The 23,142-nt window shown below is 41.2% G+C and overlaps 1 protein-coding gene across 6 annotated transcripts in view; it reads left to right on the forward strand.

Moving 5' to 3' along the window:
• Window positions 1-23,142, forward strand: part of CLTCL1 (clathrin heavy chain like 1) — a 131,745-nt gene that overhangs the window by 13,508 nt on the left and 95,095 nt on the right. For 5 of the 6 annotated variants that reach the window (XM_042909889.1, XM_042909890.1, XM_042909891.1 and 2 more), the window contains exon 1: window positions 15,836-15,993. The exons of the other annotated variant lie outside the window; for it this stretch is intronic. In XM_042909889.1, coding sequence (XP_042765823.1) covers window positions 15,952-15,993 — 42 coding nt within the window. In that variant the 5' untranslated portion in view covers window positions 15,836-15,951. Of the gene's footprint in view, window positions 1-15,835; window positions 15,994-23,142 lie in introns of those variants that run through there. 6 annotated transcript variants of the gene reach the window in all.

Genomic DNA, 23,142 nt, shown 5'->3' on the forward strand with positions numbered 1-23,142 from the left:
TCCCACCAACAGTGTAAGAGGGTTGCCCTTTCTCTGCATCTTCACCAACATCATAGGGGGAAAAAGGAGACAGGCAAACCAAGAAACGCACTCTTAGCTATAGGGAACAAACTGATGGCTACCAGAGGGGAGATGGATGAGAGGATGGGTTAAATAGGTGATGGGGATTAAGGAGTACATTTGCGATGAGCACCAGGTGTTGTATATAGGTGCTGAATCAATAAATTGTACACCTGAAACTAATATTACACTCTGTTAAATAACTGGAATTCAAAACAAAAACCTAAAAAAATAATTTAAAACTTCCCAACAAAGACAAATACTGGGCCATATGGCTTTACTAGTGAATTCTACCAAACATTTAAAGAAGAATTAACAAAAATCCTTCTCAAAATTTTCCAAATAAATTAAAGAAGCAGTGACCTCTTCCTAACTCACTCTATGAGGCCAGCCTTATCTTTAAACCAAACCCAGATAAATACATCACAAGAAAAGAAAATTATAGATCAATATTCTTTATGCATACAGATGCCAAGAACCCTCAATAAAATATTACTAAATCAAATCCAACAGCATGATCAAGTGGAATTTATCCAAGGAATGCAAGAGTGAGTCAAGATAAGAAAATCAGGGGCGCCTGGGTGGCGCAGTCGGTTAAGCGTCCGACTTCAGCCAGGTCACGATCTCGCGGTCCGTGGGTTCGAGCCCCGCGTCAGGCTCTGGGCTGATGGCTCGGAGCCTGGAGCCTGTTTCCGATTCTGTGTCTCCCTCTCTCTCTGCCCCTCCCCCGTTCATGCTCTGTCTCTCTCTGTCCCAAAAATAATAAAATTTAAAAAAAAAAAAAAGATAAGAAAATCAATGTAATACATACCCTAACAGAAAGATGGGGAAAAAAATCCCAATTGGTATGGGAAAGGCATTTGACAAAATCCAGAACCCTTTCATAATAAAAACTCTCAGAAAACTAAGAACAGAAGTAAAATGACCCAATATGATATAGGGTATCCATTAAAAAGTCCACAGCTAATGTCATACTCAGTGGCTGAAAATGAAAGCTTTGCCTCCTAAGATCAGAAACAAACAAGCTCAGGATGTGTACTTCCACCACTGTTGTTCACATTGTAGAGGAAGTCCTAGCCAGTGCTGTTAAACAATAAAAATAAATAAAAAGCATCCAAATTGAAAGAACAGGGTAAAACTATATTTGCTGATGACATGACCCTATATGTAGAAAATGCCAAGTGATCCACAAGAAAGCTACTAAAGTGAATATACAAATCTAATAAAGTTACAGGGTATGAGACTAATTCTCAAAAACCTGTTGTGTTTTATGGTACACCAGCAATAATCCAAAAAGAAAATTAAGAGATTCTGTTTTTTGTTTTAATTTTCTTCTTGTTTGTTCAAATTTTTATTTAAACTCTGGTTAGTTAACATATAGTGTAGTATTGTTTTCAGGAGTAGAATCTAGTGATTCATCACTTACATGTAATAGCCAGTGCTCAGCAAGAAAGCACTCTCCTTAATACCCATCACCCATTTAGCCTATCCCCCACCCACATCCCTCCATCAACCCTCAGTTTGTTCTCTACCTTTTAGAGTCTCTTATGGTTTGTATCCTTCTCTCTTTTTTTCCTTTTCCCTTATGTTCATCTGTTTTGTCTCTTAAATTCCATATATGAGTGAAATCATGGTATTTGTCTTTCTCTGCCTGCCTTATTTTGCTTAGCATAATACACTCTAGCTCCATCCACATTGTTGTCAATGGCAAGATTTCACTCCTTTTGATGACTGAGCAATATTATATATATATATAATATATATATATATATTTCCATAGTTTGTCTATTGTTGACAATGATGTTATGAACATCAGGGTGCGTGTAACCCTTAATCTGCATTTTTATAGGTATGTACCCAAATACCTAGTAGTGCAATTGCTAGGTCATAAGGAAGTTCTATTTTTAACTTTTTGAGGAACCTCCATACTGTTTTCCATAGTGGCTGCACCAATTTGCATTCCCACCAACAATACAAGAGTGTTCTCATTCTCTGAATCCTCACCACCATTTGTTGTTTCTTGTGTTGTTAATTGTAGTCATTTTAACATGTGTGAGGTGGTATCTCATTATGGTTTTGATTTGTATTTTGCTTCTGATGAGTGATGTTGAGCATCTTTTCATGTTTCTGTTAGCCAACTGGATATCTTCTGTTAGCTATCTAGATGTCTTCTTTGTGAGGTGTTATCTCATCATGATTTTGATTTTCTAATAGCATTCCCCCAAATTAATATTTAGGAATAAATCTAATCAAGGAAGTAGAAAACTTGTACACTGAAAAACAAAAAATGTGTTGCATCTGTAAATCACTTAACTAGTGATTTACACTTAACTAGTATTGACATCTTAACAATATTGTCTTTTGATCCATGAACATGAGTTGTTTTTTCCCATTACTTATGTGTTCTCTAATTTCCTTCAGCAATGTTTTTATAGTATTCAATTTACAAGTCTTTTACCTCCTTGGTTAACTTAATTCCTCAGTGTTTTTTTTTCTTGTTGATATTATTGTAACCAGAATTGTTTTCTTAATTTCTTTTTCAGATTGTTCACTGTTAGTGAGTAGAAATGCAATTAATTTGTTTATTGATTTTGTATCCTGCTACTTTGCTAAATTTATTAGTTATAATAGTTTTTTCCCAATCCTTAGGGTTTTCTACATATAAGATCATGTTACCTACAGAGATAATTTTATTTCTTTCTTTCTAATTTGGATACAATAGAATATTATTCAACCATGAAAGGAATGAAACTTTGAAATATGCTACAACATGGAAGGACCTTCAAAATACTATGCTAAATGAAAAAAGTCAGACACTGAAGGGCAAATACTATACTATTCCACGTGTATGAGGTACCTAGAATTGGCAAATTCATAAAAGCAAAAAATAAAATAGTGGTTTCTGGGGCTGGGGAGGAGAGAATATGAAGTTATTTTTTAATGGGTTCAGAGTTTATGCTGGGAATGATGAAAAAATCTTGGGTATACACAGTCAATCTGATACACAACATTGTGAATACATTTAATGCCATTGAATTAAATACTTATAAATGGTTAAATGATAAATATTAAGCTATGTATGTTTTACTACAAAAGAAATGAAGACATTTTGTTCTTCACAACATTGTAAAGAAAACAAAAAGGCAAGCCCCAGTTTGGGAGAACATACTTGTAAAATGTATAATCAATACAAGGCTTATATCTAGAATATTAAGATATTTTACTATTGGGGCACCTGGGTGGCTCAGTCGGCTGAGCATCGGACTTCAGCTCAGGTCATGATCTCACAGCCAGCTCATGAGTTTGAGCCCTGCATCAGGCTCGCTGCTGTGAGCACAGAGCCTGCCTTGGATCTTCTGTCCCCCATTCTCTCTGCCCCTTATCTGCTTGCGTGCTTTCTCTCAAAAATAAATAAATCTTAAAAAAAAAAAGAGATATTTTACTATTTAAAAAAATTTGGGGGGGTGGGGAGCTGGGTGGCTCAGTTGGTTAAGCGTCTGACTTTTTTTTTTTAATGTTTATTTGTTTTTGAGAGAGAGAGAGCATAAGTGGGGAATGGGCAGAGAGAAAGAGACACAGAATCTGAAGCAGGTTCCAGGCTCCAAGCTATCAGCACAGAACCCCGCACAAGGCTCAAACTCTCTAACGGGGAGATCATGACCTGAGCCAAAGTCCTACACTCAGCCATGACCTGAGCCAAAGTCTGACGCTCAGCGGACTGAACCACCCAGGTGCCCCAAGCGTCTGATTCTTGATTTTCGCTCAGGTCGTGCTCTCACAGTTTGAGGGAGAGAGATAATCCCAAACAGGCTCTGAGCTGTCAGCACAGGGCCCCACATGGTGCTGGATCTCACGGATCAGATCGTGAGATTATGTCCTGAACATATCAAAAGTCAGACACTTGACTGAGCTACCCAGCCTCCCCAAAGATATTTTACTATTCAGTAAGATGAGCCAATTAAAAGTGGGCAAATATGGGGCACCTGGGTGGCTCAGTCGGTTAAGTGACCAACTCCAGCTCAGGTCATAATCTCCCCATTGGTGAGTTTGCGCCCCACATTGGGCTCTGTGCTGACAATTCAGAGCCTGGAGCCCATTTTGGGTTCTGTGTCTTCCTCTCTCTCTGCCCCTCCCCTACTCACACTCTGTCTCTCTCTCCTTAAAAAATAAATAAACATTAAAAAAATTTAAAAGTGGGCAAATAAGTTGAGCAGATATTTCACCAAAGAACATACACAGGTAGTAAATAAGTATCTGAGAAGATGTTCAGCATCATTATTATGGAAATGCAAATTATTAAAATTAAAATAAGATACCTTCACACATCTCCTAGAATGGTTAAAATTAAAAAGAGTGACCATATCAAGTGTTGATGAGTATGTAGGGAAAACAACTCTTACACGCTGCTGGCAGATGTAAATGATAAAACCCCTTTGGAAAACAGGTTGGGCTTGGAAGTTTCTTAAAATGTAGAAGGTACAACTACTGTATGACCCATCTGTTCCACTTCTAGGTTTTTACCCAAGAGAGGTAAAAGCATAACATCCAAACGCCTGTACAGAAATGTTCCATAGCAGTTTCACTGGTAGTAGTCAAAAACTTGGAAACAACCACAATGTCCATCAACAGATGAGTGGATAAACACACTGTGGCCTATCTATATAACAGAAAGTTATTCAGCAATAAAAATAATACAAGATTGATACATGCATCAAAATGGGTGAATCTCAAAATAATGATGCTGAATGAAAGAAGCCAGACCAAAAATAGTATAAGGTATATGCTTCCATTTATATAAAATCCTTGGAGCACCTCAGTCAGTTGGGCATCCAACTTCGGCTCAGGTCATGATATCATGGTTTGTGCGTTCAAGCCCCTCATGGTGCTCTCTGCTATCAGCACAGAGCCTGCTTCAGATCCTCTGTCTCTCTCTCTGCCCCCGCCCCCACTCACACATGCATGTGTACACTCTTTCTCTCAAAAATAAATAAACATTAAAAAAACATGAAAAAAGGGTCACAAGGAAACTTCTGTGGGTGAGGGATAGATTCATCATCTTGACTATGCTGCGGGTTTCATGGGGGTATATTTATATGTCTGAAACTTACCAAATTGTACTTTAAATATGTCTAGTTTGAGATATTTCAATAAAGCTGTAAAAAAAAAAAAAAACTTGCTGGGTTGTTTCTTTTGGCTTACTGTTCCATGCAGATATTTTCTAGATTCTTTTATTACAACAATTTGTAATGAAATATTGTATACATATATATGAAGATACATACATACATACATGTTGTAGTGGTTCTAAAAATATGTTCACAAATTCCTTGATTTTTGTGATGGTTAATTTTATGTGTCAACTAGCCTGGGTCACAAGATGGCCAGATCTCCGATTAAACATTATTCTGGATGTGTCTGTGAGGGTGTTTCTGGATGAGATTATCATTTGAATTGATAGACTGAGTAAAGCAGAATTCCTTCCCCAGTGTGGACAGGCCTGGTCCAATCCACAGAAGGCCTGAATAGAACAAAAGGCAGAGTAAGAGAGAATTTGCCTCCTTTTTTTTTTTTTTTTTTGAGACCAGTCTGCTTCTGCCTTTGCCTCCTTAACTGTATGAAACAATTCCTTATTGGGGCGCCTGGGTGGCTCAGTCAGTTAAGCGTCCGACTTCAGCTCAGGTCACGATCTCGCGGTCCGTGGGTTCGAGCCCCGCATCGGGCTCTGGGCTGATGGCTCAGAGCCTGGAGCCTGCTTCCGATTCTGTGTCTCCCTCTCTCTCTCTGCCCCTCCCCCGTTCATGCTCTGTCTCTGTCTCAAAAATAAATAAACGTTAAAAAAAAAAAAAAGAAACAATTCCTTATTATAAATGTGTGTGTGTGTGTGTGTGTGTGTGTCTGTGTGCACGCGCATGCCCTTGGGGGGGAAATTAGATTTAAAACTTTTTTTAATGTTCATTTATTTTTGAGAGAGAAAGAGACAGAGCGTGAGCAAGGGAGGGGCAGAGAGAGAGGGAGACAGAATCTGAAGCAGGCTCCAGGCTCTGAGCTGTCAACACATTGCCCGATGCTGGGTTCAAACCCATGAACAATGAGATCATGACTCCAGCCGAAGTTGGACACCCAACCAACTGAGTCATCCAGGCATCCCAGGAGGCAAGTAGGTTTAGATGAAGTCATAAGGGTGAAGTGCTCATGATGAGATCAGTGCCCTTATAAGAGGAAACCAGAGGGCACATTACATGCTCTCCCTCCTGCTTTCCCTTTCTCTCTTCCCTCACGCACCTCTGTCAGGTGAGGACTCAGCAGAAAGACAGCTATCTACAAGCCAGGAAGAGGGCCCTCACCAGGAACTGAATCAGGTGGCACCTTGATCTCAGACTTTCCAGCCTCCAGAACTGTGAGAAATAAATTTCTGTTGTTTAAGCTACCTACTCAATCTATGGTATTTTGTTATAGCAGCCCAAGCTAATACAATACGCCTCCCATCAAAAACTGAAGCTTAATTTCCAAGCCCATGACTACTAATTTAAGTCCAAATTACTAGACTTAGTAACTCACTTTTTATAACATAGTAAAGCAGAATAACAGTGTGTCAGTCTGATACCTTGTTAAAAAAGACTTTGGGATTTTTCTCCTCCCTCTCCTCTTCCCCCTCCTTCTCTCCTTCACCTTTTCCTTCTCCCTCTCATCACTCACTCTGGGACAAGACAGCTACCAAGTCATGGGGACACTCAGGCACTCCTTGGAGGGACCCATTGGAGAAACTGAGGCTTCCACCTAATAGCCAGTGAGGAACCGACGACACCCACGTGAATTAGCATGGAAGTGAATGCTTTAGCTCCTGTTGAACCTTCTGATCAATGCAGCTCCTGCTGACAGTTTGAGGACAACCTCATGAGAGATCCTGAAGCAGGCTTACTCATATTCTTTTTTTTTTTTTTATGTTTTTATTTATTTTTGAGACCAAGAGAAAGCACAAGCTGGGGAGGAGCAGAGAGAGAGGGAGACAGGAACTGAAGCAGGCTTCATTTACACTGACAGCAGAGAGCCCAGTGCAGGGCTCAAACCCATGAGCTGTGAGATCATGACCTGAGCTGAAGTCGGATCCTTAAAGGTGCCCCTCATTCAGATTCTTGTACAAAATTCAAGATTCTTGTACAAAACTGAGATTCTTGATACAAAAATTGCATGAGGTAATTATTTGTCATTTTAAGGTGCTTAGTTGGGGAAATTTGTTATGTAGCCATACAAAATACAATTGAATAAGTCACCGAATTTTCGCAAAAGAAAAACACTCATTTAATCAACACTCAGAACAAGAAAAAGAACATTAACAGCATCCCTGACCTATCCTGCCTTCCCTTTCCAGTCACAAAACCCACGAAACAGAAGTACCAACCTATTTTTTATACATAAATTAGTTTTGCCTGTTTTTCTCTTTAAAGAATGGCATCATACAAAATATCCCCTTTTATGTCTGATTTCTTTTATTCAACATTATGTCTGTGAACTTCCTCCATAACATTGTGTGTAGCTTTAGATCATTTGTTCTCATTGCTTTATAATATTCCACTGTGTGACCACACTACAATTTATTCATCTATTCTGCTGTCAGTTGGCATTTGGGTGGTTTCAATTTGGGGGGTGTTATAAATAGTACTACAATGAATGTTCTAGTTTTAATACACATCTTCTAATTAATATATCTATGTATTTTTGTTGGGCATGTACCTGGGAGTAGAATTACTGGATCACAAAGCAGTCCTCTTTCTTTTTAATTCTTGAGATACTGTAATTTTTTTTTTTTTTTTTTTTTTTTTTTTTTTTTTTTTTTTTTTTTGCCATCTGAATGATCATTCCAACCCCTGAGTTATTTGTGGATCTGTTTCTGCTGTCTTTATTTCTTCTTGTTCTATCCTATTGTACTTTATTTCCTTGGGTGATTAGTTGACTGTGAGCTACTAATCTCCTTGGAATATTATCAGTAAGACAGTTTTGAGGTGTAGGATGAAGATGCCTCTCTGAAGGTCACTAGAATTGCTTTAACCAGGCCCCTAGGTGGCACTACCAGTCTAGGAGCACCACAAACTAAAGTCATGGCTTGGGGTTTTATGGACAAATTAAAAGATACAGATTTGGCCTGTCAGTGTATAGGAGGCCTGGCTTATCGTTACAACTTCTTAGAGAGAGCTCTGTCCTCCCCACCTTGCCCTGTTAAACCACCCAAGCAGCTTTCTTGATGTCCTCTCAGGGTGGAGCTGGCTTGCTGATGAGTCATCCTGACCCTGAGGGCAATATCTGGTGTCCTGCTTTTATGCTATTATATTCCTAACCTTGGGCAGGATCTGTGTTTTGTCTTTTGTCCATGCACTTCTTTTGAGGGTTCAGACAGGAGACACATTGTCTACCTGGGGCATGTTTTGCTCATGATGGAGCAGGAAGCTCTCAGAAGAGTAACTGATGTCTTGAAAGGACCAGTTATAGAACTCATGCCATGTCATTTCCATCTACATTCCATTGGCCCAAATAAGTCATATGGCTAAACCTAAAATTGCCATGGGAAAGTTGTACTTCATCTCAATAGTGAGATTGGGTAGCAAGTAAATATTACTTGAATAACAATCCAAACTATCTCAACCCACACTTTTGTTCACAAATATTCATTTTAATTCAGCATGAAAAATATGCTCATCCCATCCTGAGACCTCAAAATCTCCATTAATCACAGCATGACCTTTGAAGTCCAGGATTTCAAGATCTACATCAGCTGTACATAGATGTACACACTAAAATTTTACACAAGTTACTTGCCCCCTCTCCCTGTCCCAACCACCCAACATACACTGGTGGAAAAGGGACAGGAGTACTGCAATAAATACTCCCAGTGGCAAAGAATGAGAGTGGCAAAGTGGAAGAATGAGAGGCAAAATGGTCACTGGCCCTTAAAAATTACAAAATATCTCTGGGAATAAGTTGCCAGGCATCCCTACCCTGTGAGTAGGAAATACTCCTTGTGAACAGTTCCCCAGTTCACCATTGTCCACTCTTCTTGGCTCCACCCTCTGGGAGATCATTCTCCTTGGCCACTTCTGAAGAAGACATCAAAGAAAATGCTCTTATAGTGGTTGATAGCTTTCTTAGCATACTCAGCCTGCAGAAAGTTCAGGGCCCAGACATCTTTTTCATCTCAAACAGCATCGCTGTCTTTTTAGTCTAGTGTGGCAGTGCTTTTACCAATACCACTCCAAAACCTTTATGGGTGTCTTAGTCTTCGGGCTGCTATAGCAAAATACCACAGACTGGGTGATTTGTAAAGGACAAAAATTTGTTCTCACAGTTCTGGAGGATGGAAGTCCAAGATGAGGTGCCAGTATGGTTGGGTTCTGGTGAAGGCCCTCTTTCAAGTTGCAGACTGCCAACTTCTCAGAGTCCTTGCAGGGTAAAAAAGTCAAGGGAATTTTCTCAGGCCTCTTTTTTATGAGCACTAATCTTACTATTCATGAAGATTCCACCCTCATGACCTAATCACCCCAAAGACCTACCTCCTACTACCATCATCTTGGAATTAGGATTTCAACATATGAATCTGGAGAGGACACAAACATTCATACATTACAGTGGGCTTTCCATGTATTTGATTCCACGTGCCAAAGTCATGAGTGAACTCTACGTGCCAAAAACCATTCCCAAAATTCTTTTCAAAACGTCTCTGAATTTACTTTGAGCACATTAGGCTTCTACAGAAACATAATCTTTATAGGAGCGCTCTTATCCAGCTGAAAGGCTCTACCAGGTGCCACCCTAACAAAATATGTCACAGCTACACCTTCGATTGATATTTACCCTGGGCCAATGTCTTACTGGCCAAGTTTTAGATATGGACTTCTTCCTGAGGTTGCGTGGTGCACATTTGATTGATTTAGAAAGTCTCATTTTCCATCGTTGCAACTTTGGCATTCTCACCATTGCTTTTAAATTCAGCTTGCAAATTGGTCACTTTCTGAGGGCATTTTTGTGTGTATGTGGTAGAACCTTATTGAGTGAAGCTAGAAGCAACCCGTGTTTTCAATATTTGCCTTATTCTTTTCACCCATTGATAAAAGTTCATTAGATACATTTGCTTTTTCACAAGATAGTCAGTCTACTAGGGCTGCCATAACAAAGTACCAAAGACTGGGAGGCTTAAACATCAGAAATTTATTTTCTCACAATTCTGGAAGTTCAAAACAAAAACAAAAACAAAAACAAAAACAAAAACAAAACTGTCAACAGGGTCTTTCTCCTGAGGTCTCTCTCCTTGGCTTGTAGATGGCCTTCATTTCCCTGTGTCCTCACATGGTCATTTCTCTGTGTGTGTGTCCTAATCCCCTCTTTTCATAAAGACCAGTCAGATTGGATTAGGTCCACCCATATGACATCATTTTAACTTAATTACCTTTTTAAAGACCCTATGTTCAAACACAGTCACATTCGGATATTCTGGTGGTTAGGACTTCAACATATGAATTTCAGAGGAGCATAGTTTAACCTGTAACATATACCAGAGTCAATTTTGTCAGTTAATAAGACAGATCTCCATTTTTTCAGTTTTGTTAAACAGCTTCTTACTACCACACCACCTGGTCCCAAAGAAATGCCATATATTTCTGGGTTTTGATATGTAAGTACATCATTTCCAGGTACCAATTTCTGTATCTGTTAATAATACCACAATAATGCAATTATCACATTGCCACAATAATGTAACAGCCTCAACCTCTCTATGTCTTATGCTTATAACCACATGGACTTTTTTTTTTTAATCTCATTCTAGGTCTGTGGGTTGGTTGGGGTTTGGATGATCTTGACTAATCTTGCATCCAGGCTTCAGATTGGGGTTGGCTCTTCTCCACATGCTCCATTCTGAGCTTCAAGCTGAAAAGCCGGGGCTACTGGGGACATGTACTCATGGATACAGCAGAAGTTCAAGAGTGCAAGCCCAACAATAGAGGGCATTTAAACCTCTGTTTCAATCATGCCTGCCAGCATTCAATCAGCCAAAGACAGTCACAGGGCTACACCTGAAACCAAGGTGTGAAGAGGCACTTTAGTTCATGACAAAACCATGGCAAGAGTACGGATGAATCCTACTACAGAGAATTAAGACATGGGACCAGTCATTTAATCTACTACAAATCTAAATTCTCTATACCCTTTTCTCAGATGATGCTTGGATTTTGATATGAGAATACTTTATATCAGCTTATTCCACTCCTGAGATACATACTATGATTTCATACATTTTAATTTTAATTCTGATATTTTGTTCATCCCAGAGGCATTGTTATTATTATTTTATGCTATACAGTCATCTTTCATTTAGATTTACCAACACATTCTTCTTATTGAATTTCATTCTTCCTTTATCTCAGATTCTCCATTTGAGGTCATTTTATTTTTGCCTGAAGAAAATCTAGTAGTGTTTTGTGGTTTTTTTTTTTTTTTTTTTGTTCAGGTCTACTGGTAATTAACTTCCCCAGATCTCATTTGTCTGCAAATACCATTCCTAAAGGATTTTTTTTTTCATATATAAAATCTAGGTTAACTTTTTTTTCTTCACATTTTGAAGATATGGTTCTTCTGTGTTCTGGCTTCTATTGTTTGAGAAGTCAGTTCTCAGCTTAATTACTGCTCCTTAGAAAGTAATCTGTCTTTTCACTCTGGCTGTCTTTAAGATTTTTTAAAAGCTTTCAGCAAGTTTACTATGATATGCCTAAGTGTGATCTGCTTTTTCTGAATGAATTCTGATTGAAATATGTAATGATTCTGGAACTTGAGGCTTGATCTATTTCATCAATTTAAAAAAACTCCAAGCCATTATTCTTTCAGACATTGCTTCTGCCTCATCCTCTCCACTTCAAGGACTCCACTTACATGTATGTTAGATCTTCTTACTGTATCCTCTCTATTCATCTATATTCTGTATTTCCTATCCTATTCTCTCTGTGCTTTGATTTGGATATATACTCTGACCTAACTCTAACTTCATTAGTTTTCTCTTTCCAGCTACGTATAACTTGCTAACAAGCACTATCCACTGAATTTTTAATTTCAGTTATATTTTTCAGTTATAGAATTTCCATTTGGTTTTTCTTTTAATTTGTTAATGTTTATTTATGAGGGACAGAGGGTGAGTGGGGGAGGGGCAGAGAGAGAGGGAGACACAGAATCCGAAGCAGGCTCCAGGCTCTGAACTGTCAGCACAGAGCCCGACATGGGGCTGGAACCCACAAACCGTAGATCATGACCTAAGCCAAAGTCAGACACCTAACCAACTGAGCCATCCAGGTGCCCCCATTTGGGTATCTTTATAGTTCACAGGTCTGATAAAATTAAGTACAGCCCTTAAAAAGTCTTTGGGAAAACTGCGTTATCTAGACCTCTATAGATCTGTTTTTCTGTTATTTCTCTTGTTTTACAATCATTTGTCTTACCTCCTTGGATATCTACTTATTTCTGATTGAGCATGATCACTGCATATGAATAATGGCAGAAACAATGTGAGGCCTATCATGAGGTTATCTGTCTCCCAAGAGAATTTATGTTTGCTGCTGGCAAAGACTAACATGATTTGAATGGCATCCCAAACAATTTGTGGTCGCCAAACCATACATGAGGGTACCTCCTTGATGGTTCCCAGACTTAAACTTTGTCCCCCTACAGTTATAAGTGTGATAAAAATGCTGCTCGGAGTCCTAGCTTCTCAGACATTCCACTGGGCTTGGCAGATGTTCCTCAGGAGAAAGCATCCCAAAGGCCAGGCCAACCTCTCTCATTTCCTTTTTTTTCTTGGATATTGGCTTCATAATTATTCATTCCCTTGTTAGTTCTCTGATGCTTTCTGGAAACAGAAGTCCTCTATGGGCTTTTTTATTTCACTTATCTGAAAGTCTCATGAGAATTTTAATTGGGATACATGTTGTTTCCTGTGCCAGTTATTAAGTTTTGTCTTTCAGCTCTCTTTCCTTTTGCCCCCCCCCCCCCCCCCCCCCCCGCTTATATAAACTGCCTTGTGGTGCTGGGGCTGAGACTCTGGAAACTGTACGTCTGTGCTGGCCAATATTCCATTAGACTTTGCCCATCAGGACACTGGAGAGTGACTACAGGATGTTTCCATGAGCATCACCTCAGCTACACTTCTTCAACAAGACAGAACAGATTATTCTCACAGAAGAGGCTGAATCCAGTCTGATGTTTTTCCAAGACTTACAGAACCAGCCTCAGGGCATCTCTTTCTCAGAGGTCTGGGTCTTGGCTCCACTGCCCCTCACTAGCAGTGTATGTACAAGTCTTATAGAGACCCTTCCTCTAGGCTTAGAGATGCTTGCCCCTCTCCCCAAAGGCCTGAGTTCCAGCTCTGCAGAGGACTTCCTCTAAGTTGGAATATTTCCAGGTTCTTTCTATTCATCCTTGAGCTCTAGGAGTGGTAGCTAATTCCTACACTTGTAACTCCATGATAACTTGGAGCTCTTGTTTTACCCTTGCAGTTATTTAATTAATAATTTCATTTCATGTTAACTCTTATTTATATTCAATTCCCTCTGTTCAAATAACTAGTGTGGTTTCTGTCTCCTAACTGGATTTTGACTGATACAGTTCACATCCTTGTCCTTCCTCTATTCTCATTTTACCTCACAATACAATTAGAGAATTTGGGGCCCACTTACAATATTGTACCAAGGCTTTACTGTCCTCTATTACATTTTCCATTTCTAGAATTTCTATTTGGTTCTTTTTCAAGTCTGCTTGGTCATTCTTTAGTTTCAGGTTTCCTGCATGTATTTTTTCCCCACAAGTATTTTTAAGCTGTTGCTTAGCTCTTGTAATATATTGAATATAATAATGAAAAAGTTGTTTGTGATAATTTCATTTTCTCAACTTTTGTGAGTCTGTATTTGCTTCTTGGTCTTCCTGGTTCTTTGTTGTAGTGGCTTGTTTCCCTGAGTGGTTATGTGTCTGGGACTGTCTGTCTGTCTATCTATCTATCTTTACCATGAACTGCTAATTTTCCTTGGAATTTTATTTGTAGGATGAAGGTCTGCAAGAGTAACTGTAAAATAGATACACTTGGTAGAACACTAAAGTGTACATGCATAAATATCACAAAATTGCCCTCCTCATACACTTCCATCACAGCATTATCCAAGTTTTTGACCTGCTGATGAACAATTTATATGCACATATATGTGTGTGTGTGTGTGTGTGTGTGTGTGTGTATATATATATATATATATATATATATATATATATATGTATATACAGTTATATATGTAAGTATATAATACGTAAGTCACTCACCAGCAGTGAGAGTACTAGAATCCTTAAATCAGAATGTTTAGTTCCTTTAGAAGTATAGACACACAGCGAGGTCCAGACTTATTAACAATCCTTTCATTTTGCTTAACCACAATTTTCTTGAAATTCTTCTAGGATGTAAGTTTTTAGTTTTGACCCTAAGCCTCACCCTCCCTGGGGGGAAGATGGTAGTGTAGGGAATGATACTATTAATGCTAAAGCATTTGGTGTACAGAGTACTTGGGGTCACAGGCATTACTGCCAACATGGAGAGATTTGAGTAGTACTACCCATGGCTAAAGTCGGCTCTATTGTTAGATGATGAGGCTACACAGATGTTGAAAGGGCAGTCTGCAAAGGTTTTGGCTGACACTGGAAAAGAAATTTAATTTGAAAGTAAGCAGTCTGTTTTCTTCTTTAACACATTTTTGGATGATACTAGATTATAAAGCAAATAATTGCACAATCACTGTGTTATTCACGGTTGACTATTAATTTCTTAAAATTACCAGTGAGCAACATGAAGCATACAGGGTATCCATTACACTGTGGGAATGCGTACACGGAATACCAAAGGTTTCCCTTCCCTGACAAACCTCTTTTTTGCAGCTGAGCCATCTGCATGCAAAACACATCGTCAAATGGTGCCTCAGAAAGCAACTGACCCCTGGGCAAAGCAGGTGTGGACTCTAGTTCCGGAACTGCTACTACTATTGCGTGACCACAGACAATCCAGGTGACCCTCAGTGGCCTTGGGTTGGTCATCTGCTGCTAGGTGTGATCTTTGCAGGCTCTCCGCACTGATATTCTCATATAGCACTGTCTAGAAACTGCATGAGCCAGGAAAGGTTCCCTACAGGAGCGGGGTACACATACTTCTGAGATTCCTTTCGCGGTGGTTTTGGGACATCTGTGCCTGAATAAAAGGGTGTCTCTCAACTGTCCAGAGTTTGAGGTAGAACTTCCCCCATTGCCCGCCACCCCCTACATATGGTAGGCTCTAGGCAAGGGCAGTCCCGAGTCTTGGTTTACCTGTTTGAAAACCCTATCCCACAGGAAATTTGCTGAGGGCATCCCACGCCTAGTCCCCGTCCGTGCACACCTGCCCTGAGCAGTGGCTTGCTGCAGCCAGAGACTTAGTCGATCTTCCCGCGCACACCCTCCTGGGCACTAGCCAGGGGTTAGCCCGGAACCCCTCCACTTTCCCGCGCACACCTGCCCAGGCCATCGGCCAGGCGTTAGTTTACTACCCCTCCACTCTCCCGCGCACACCAGCCGTGACCACCACCCCAGGGAAGAGCAGACCCGGTCTTACTGCCGGGTTCCGGAAGTGCGGCTACGCGCGGAACTACTTTTCGCGGACCCTCAGGCGGCGGGCGGAGTGATTCCGCGCAGGGGCTATGCGGTGGGGCACGCGTGCCGGACGCGGGCCGGGGTAATGCGCCTGCGCGGCAGCTGCCGCTGCCGCTCGTCTCAGAGCGTGAGGGGAGCTGCCGCCACCGCAGCCACCGCCACCATCGCTTCTGTCTCCGCTGCCGCTTCGGCACCGCGCCCGCCATGGCGCAGATCCTCCCCATCCGCTTCCAGGAGCACTTCCAGGTGAGGCCCGGGCTCTTGACACCGAGGCCGGGCAGACTCCATTGCGGGTCGAGCGCTCCCTCTGTCAGCCGCGCCCCCGGCCACCCCACCTCTCCAGGGACCCGGCGGGAGCCGCTGACTGGCCGGCTGCCCAGACCTCCAGCCCCTGGCCCTCGACCCCTACTCGGGTGGAGGCGACGCAGCGCACAGACTCGGGCCGGCTGGCGTGGGGGGGTGGTGGGGCGGGAGTGCTGGTCGGTGTCGAGGCGCGCCGGCCGGTGCAGTGGGAGGGCGCGGTGGCCCGCACGTGCGGCCCCGCCAGGTGTGCTGGTCGCAGAAACCCGTTATCCGGTAGCGACGATAGTCCTTCCTGGGCGGCTCCGACCTCGATGGCATGCAGGCTGAGAGCGCCGGGTGATGGGAACCGAAGATCTGCCGAAATGTCCCCTTTCAGTGCCTATGGGAGCTTTAACCAGACTGACGAGCGGTGCACACGGATTCTAGTCGCAAGCTTTGTACCACTAAAATCTGTGTCTGAGCCTAATTTCCCCGTTTTTGCATCTCTCGACTCTTACACCTGAGTTTGCGTCTGTTGACTACCCCAACCACTGGGGTGGTCTCGTGGGGAAGGATGGTCAAATCGTGTGACCAAAGAGGAAAAGGGAGCATGGTGTGTTTTCATAACACCTTTTAATGCGATACCCCCTCCCCAAGTTTAGCTTTTTAATGAGGTCCCAGTTTGTTGTATCTTAAGTTCTCCTAATAGAGTTGTGCCTCACGAAAATAAAGATTGGCTGCCTGTGTTTGACCAAGGGTTCTGTACTGGCACAGTGTACATTTCACTCACATCACACGTACATGTCACACCTGTGAAGGCTGATATGATTCTCATTTTATAGATGAGGAGGTGGGGGCTAGATGAATAGTTTCCATTGTCTCTATGCTTTTTGTTAAATCATCACAATCCCATAAGACCCATATGATTTATTTTATTTTCTAGGTGAGGAAATCAAGGCACAAAGATGTCAAATAAGTGGTCCAGTCATTCAGGAAACAAGAGAGGGATTCAGACTCAGGTCTTTGTACTACACAGTGATATTCCAAGGAATGGGGTGGATTGGAAGGTCATGTTTTCACAGCACAGAGCACTTCTAACTCTATCCAAATGGGAAAGGCCCTGATAGTGACAGTCAGATCCTCTTATTATGCAGATTGGAAACTTGATAACCAGAGTATCCTGCTGCGGTCACTTGGTTAGTGATATAGCTGCAGATGTGTGGAGGTAGAAGTCTCCTGAATACCCATCTCCTGACAGTAATGTGAAATATCAAAATACTATCATTGCTGCTCATTATAACAATATAATAATATGATCATTTATTGAGCCATTTCTTTTGTAAACCACTATACTAATGTATTTTATAAATCTCATTTAATCTTTCTCATAACTGAGGCACAGAGAGGTTAAGTAATTCAAGTAAAATTACACAACTAATAAGTGACAGTTTGGGTTCTAACCCTGATCTCTGATTCCAAAGCCTGTGCTTTAGCCACATAAATATGTTCTCTTCGAAAGGCAAGTAAGCTGCAAGGCATTTAAATTCCTGTCGAAGTTCATTTCTTGAAGCGATACATTTTGTTATCTGGAAAATAGTTGTGGCTTGCAGCATACAGGTCATGTAAATGTGGTTTGTGGTCTCCAGCATTAACCGGGTGTTGAGGTTGCTCTGCATTCCTTGTTTTTCTAGACTGTACACTCTGTAGCTGCAGACATTTCAAAATTTCCGCTTGTTCCTTAAATCCCTGATCCTGTTACTCCCCCTTGCTGGCAGCAAATGATTGGAGAAACAAAAGCCATAAACTGAGATATTCCTCACCTTCATGCCTGCAGCCTTACAAACTTGTCTGCAGTCACTCTTTTCTGCCTTCCTTTTATCTCAAAAGTGGGGTTCCTCCTCTTTTCTGTGTTCTAGATCCTACATCCTTCCCCTTTTAGGAGGGCCTTGCTCAGTAGCATCTTCTCTTTCCTATGTTTTCATCCATTCCCTTGTGGTGGCTTCTTCCCTGGTATTGCCTCCATCTTTACGGCAAACAAACTTCTCCCTCTCTCCTATCTCCTTGACGCTCTTACCTCACAGCTAGACATCATGGAAGAATTACTTTATCCTTCCATCACTTCCCTTATATTCCTCAGTAACCTGCAGTCTGATTTTTGCCTCCACTGTTCCCCTGCACCTGTTCTTGCCAAGGTCACAAGTCGTCATGCAAACTTTTTTGTAAAGGACCAGATAGTAGGTATGTTAGGCCTTTGAGGGCCACATATTGTCTCTTGTCACATATTTTTCCCTTTTTTTAAAAATGAGAAACATTTTTTTTTAATTTATTTATTTGAGAGAGAGAGAAAGCATGAGTTGGGGAAGAGCAGAAATAGAGGGAAGGAGAGAATCCCAAGCAGGCTGTGCACTGCCAGCCCAGAGCCCGATGCAGGGCTCGAACCCATGAACTGTGAGATCATGACCCAAGCCAAAGTTAGACGCTTAACTGACTGAGCCACCCAGGCACCCCCTTCCTCCTTTTTTTTTAAACCATCTAAAAAATGTAAAACCCATTTTTAGTTGGGCCATGCAAAAACAGTCTGTAGTTTGCCAATCCCTGCTACAAAAAATAATAAACTCCAACCCCAGCATCACAGACATCTGATGCATTTGACACTGTGCTTTACTGCCTCCTCATGTCCCTTTCTGTATTGCTTTTGGTTATACCACAGTGTCCCAAAGGTTTCTCCTACCTCTGTGCCCACACCCCAGTTTCCTTTGTGGGCTCTTCTTAGGCATATGCCTGGGGTCTTTCTTGAGCCCCTTTATCTTTTCATTCTGTATGCTCTACTGGGTGATTTGTATGTATTCCCATATGCTCAGTGTTTCCATGCAGGCTGCATATTTTTTGCTGAGCCTCAGAGATGCATGTGGGAGAGACAATAGCAGCCTTTGGTGAAAAGCACAGACTGAGGCCAAATGTAAGGGTTTGAATCTGGACTCAGGCCCTTACTGGTCAAGTGAATTAGGGAAATTTTGTAAACATTTTGTGCCTCCATCTCTGTAATTGTAATATAGAGATAAAAGGTATAGTTTTTACCTGATAGAGTTATTGTGAGGTTTTGAGTTAATAAATGTGATAAAATAAGGTGTGGGACAGTGTCAGTACATAATAAAATGTTCTGTTCTTGTCAGTTACTGGCATTATGACAGCTCTCTGTTAGATAAGGCCATTGCATGATCCGTAGGTTCTTCAAACATAACATGTTCCAAAATAGGGTTCTTCTTTCTCACCAAACATGTATCTTCTCCAGTGTCCAGCCATGAACCTAGGAGACAGCCATGACTTCTTCCTAACCTTTTGGTTCTTCTTTCTATTTATTTTGGGCATCATTCTGCCATTCTCATCATAACTGATATGACCCCGGACTATGCCAACATTCCTCACCTAGATGACTGCACTAACTTTGTCTCTGGTCACCTACCTCAAGTCTTGCCCTCTGTTTTCTAGCACACAGGCAAAGAGATCGCAAAGGTTAAACATCTGCTTAAAGTTCATCAATGAACGCTTCCTTCTTCCAGGATGAAAATGCCAGACTCCCAAATGTCCTGTAAAGCCCTGCCTAATCCAGCACCTGCTCAGCTCTCTTGCTGCTCCCCCATCTTGTCCTCCAGGGCCTTCTCTGGAGCCCAGTATTCTTACCTGTGGGCTTTTGCACATGCTGTTGCCTCTTTCCAGAACATTCGTCCCCTCAGACATTACCCAGCCAAGTCCTACTTAGCCCTCTGGTATCTATCTGCTTGAATGATAGAAAGCTGTCCCTGATTTGTCAGAATTAGGAGCCCTTCCTGTGCGCCCCCATGGCTTTGGGGCTTCCTTCATGATGGAGGTAACTGTATGGTGTATAAGTGGTCACTTTCCTTACTGGACTGCAGGCTCAGGATCTCCTTCTATCTGCAGTTGTATTGTCACTGCCTGGTACATAATAGGCCCTGAAATCTTTGAAGGAATGAAGTCAATTTCATACTAAAATGTTTGTATAGCTGATGACTGATTAGTTAAAATGTAGATTGTCTAATGACAAAGTTGGTAGGCCTTTCTAGACACTCCGTATAGCTCACCTGTGACAATTTACTGTAAGTCTACTTTGTGGAGAGTACTCCTGCCTGTCACACTGACGTTTTGTTTCTGCCCCATTAAGTAATATGGTTTCTGTCTGTCACATCACTTAATATTTGTGAATCTAATTGGGTTTTTTTCCTGTTTTTAATTTTGGTTTGTTTCATATGAAAATTCTTTAAAAAATTTTTTTTAACGTTTATTTCTGAGAGAGAGAGAGAGAGAGAGCGAGAGCAAGCAGAGGAGGAACAGAGAGAGGGGAAGACACAGAATCTGAAGCAGGCTCCAGGCTCTGAGGTGTCAGCACAGAGCCCAACGTGGAGCTCAAACCCACAAACTGTGAGTCGTGACCTGAGCCGAAGTCAGATGCTTAACTGACTGAGCTACCCAGGAGCCCCTGGAAATCCTTTTGTTTTTTTTTTTTAAGTTTATTTATTTTTGAGAGAGAGATAGTGGAAGTGGGGCAGTGAGTGAGGGAGAGAGAAAATCCCATGCAGGTTCCATGCTGTCAGCATAGAGCCTGACATGGGGCTCCATCTCACAAACTGCGAGATCATGAACTGAGCCAAAATCAAGAGTCGGACACTTAACTGACTGAGGTACTTAGGTGTCCCTCATAAAAGAATTATTTTTGTGTTTTGTTTGTAAAACTATAGTTAAAGAAAATTCTTGGGCCAGATTTTCCCCAGAGGAAAAACAATAGTTTTCTAATGGTCAGTGGGAAAGTAGAAATCAGTGTATAGGAACTTTTATTCTACAGTCAATTTTTCAGGAGTGTGCCCAAAGCAGAAGCTGTACTTTTATATCTAATGCATTGTAATAAAGCATTCCTTCCACTTCAGCTTAAGATTGCAGCAATTTATTTAGCTTTATTTATCCTGTCACCCTGGTTTTGAGAGGATGACTAGTTCTGCAGAAATATTTTTCTTGTATTATATGTACTGTTTGAACTTTTTTTTTATGTTTATTTATTTTTGAGAGAGAGAGAGAGAGAGACAGAGCACAAACAAGGGAGGAGCAGAGAGAGAGGGAGACATAGAATCTGAAGCAGGCTCCGGGCTCTGAGCTGTCAGCACAGAGCCCGATGCAGGGCTCGAACCCACAAACGGTGAGATCATGACCTAAGCTGAAGTGGGCTGCTCAACTGACTGAGCCACCCAGCCACCCCTGTACTGTTTGAACTTTTTTTATATTCAGATATCTAAGTTTGAAGGTTGTTGCTGTTTGTGCTGAAAATAGAGACAGGACTAGGAACTAACGACACCTTGATTCAGAAGAGGAATGGCCGTAAGAGTTTTGAAATGTGGCACAGCTCAATAAACAGAGAACATATAAACATGTTCCCTCAAGGTTTCAATTATGTAGCATATCTCTGAGGTGATGTTCTTAACGATACAGAGTCTAAATAAAAATAAAAAAACAAACAAACAAAAAACATACAGAGTCTGCCGAGGTGGTCTATTTTACATATAATTTACTTATAGGAGCAAGGTGGTCACTAGTCTTAATCAGTGCTTCCCAGCCCATCTCTGTAGGTGCCTACATTAAACACTAAATCAGAATCTCTGAGAAGTGAGGACTTTGGCCTTTCTTTCCAGATGAGTCTCACACGCAGCTGGATTGAATCAATCTTTAGTCATTCATAATTAAAGAGTTTGTTGTTTGAAGCCTTTTACATGTGAGTAGGAAAGGCAGCACTCTAAAGAGTAGATTGAGCTTGAACTGAAAACAATTCATGAGCACCTGCGTCTGCTGGACAGACCCCTGGGGAGTCACTCTGAAAGGTGACAGTGTACTCACAGCCTACTACATGTTTGGTTTAGGTTGCCATTTTGTGAAACGGTTTTTGGTACACTAAGACAAACAACAGGCTCCTTGTGTACTGAAATTGTTGTGCACCCATATAAATGTTTTTAAGGTCTTGTGTAAGCTGTTAAATTTTGCCTGTTGGTAGACTGATGATCCTTGTATTGGAAGTAGATACTAGGCCAATCATTTACCTTCTGACTTTCTTATTTACAAAGTGGTCACCCAGGGTGTGTGGAAGGGTCAGCCTTTGTGAGATTGTCCACAACAGTGGTATGGTAAGTGAGCAAATATTAAACGAATTTGGGCAAGGGGTGCCTGGGTGGCTCAGTCAGTTGGGTGTCTGACTCTTGCTTTTAGCTCAGGTCATGATCCCAGGGACATGGGATCAAGCCCTGCGTTGAGCTCCATGCTGAGCGTAGAGCCTGCTTAAGAGTCTGTTTTCCTCTGCCCCTCTCCCTGCTCGTGTGCTGTCTCTCTCTCTCTCTCTCTCTCTCTCTCTCTCTCCCTGTATGTATGTATGTATGTGTGTGTATGTGTATACACACACACACACACACACATATATGTATTTTATATATGAATGAATGAATAAAATGAATTTGGGCAAGTCCTCTTTGGAAGAATAAATTATGATCATAGAACATATTTAAATGTTCAGAATCCTTGAACTGCACAAGATTCTCAGTACTTTTTGAGTTTATTGGATTAAAAGAGTTACTATGTACTAAGATCTTAGTCAAGGTCCCTCTCCACCAGTTTCTTAAACATTCTGCAGCTGGGGCAAAGTCTGCTTGGAACAAGTTTTAAAGTAATACATACACATAGGAAGAATAGTATAAATGAAAATTAAACCTTTCTGTTCAAACTTTGGGTCCCTTTTCCCAGAAGAAACCACTATTAAGGAAACCATATCTCTTTCAATCCTGCTATGAAATTCCCTCCTTTTACTTTTGTAACTTAACAGAATTTGAAGATCTTTCTTTTAAGATTATATAAAGATTGCAGCATATATTTGACAGTATTGCTTACTGATATTCTTCTGGGGCAGTAGTTGTTGACACCCTGTCCCCCGCCCCCCGCCCCCCATCCTGTAAGTATTTCATTGCTTTCTTCGTGAATCTGTTGCTTTCAGTCTATTCCATATTTTCTTCTTTTGCTTCTCTTGCTTAAGGCCTGCTGGTGGCCTCCATGCCAGGGAGAGATTAC

This window comes from Panthera leo, chromosome D3 (genome assembly GCF_018350215.1).
Source record: "Panthera leo isolate Ple1 chromosome D3, P.leo_Ple1_pat1.1, whole genome shotgun sequence".
Lineage (NCBI taxonomy): Eukaryota > Metazoa > Chordata > Mammalia > Carnivora > Felidae > Panthera > Panthera leo.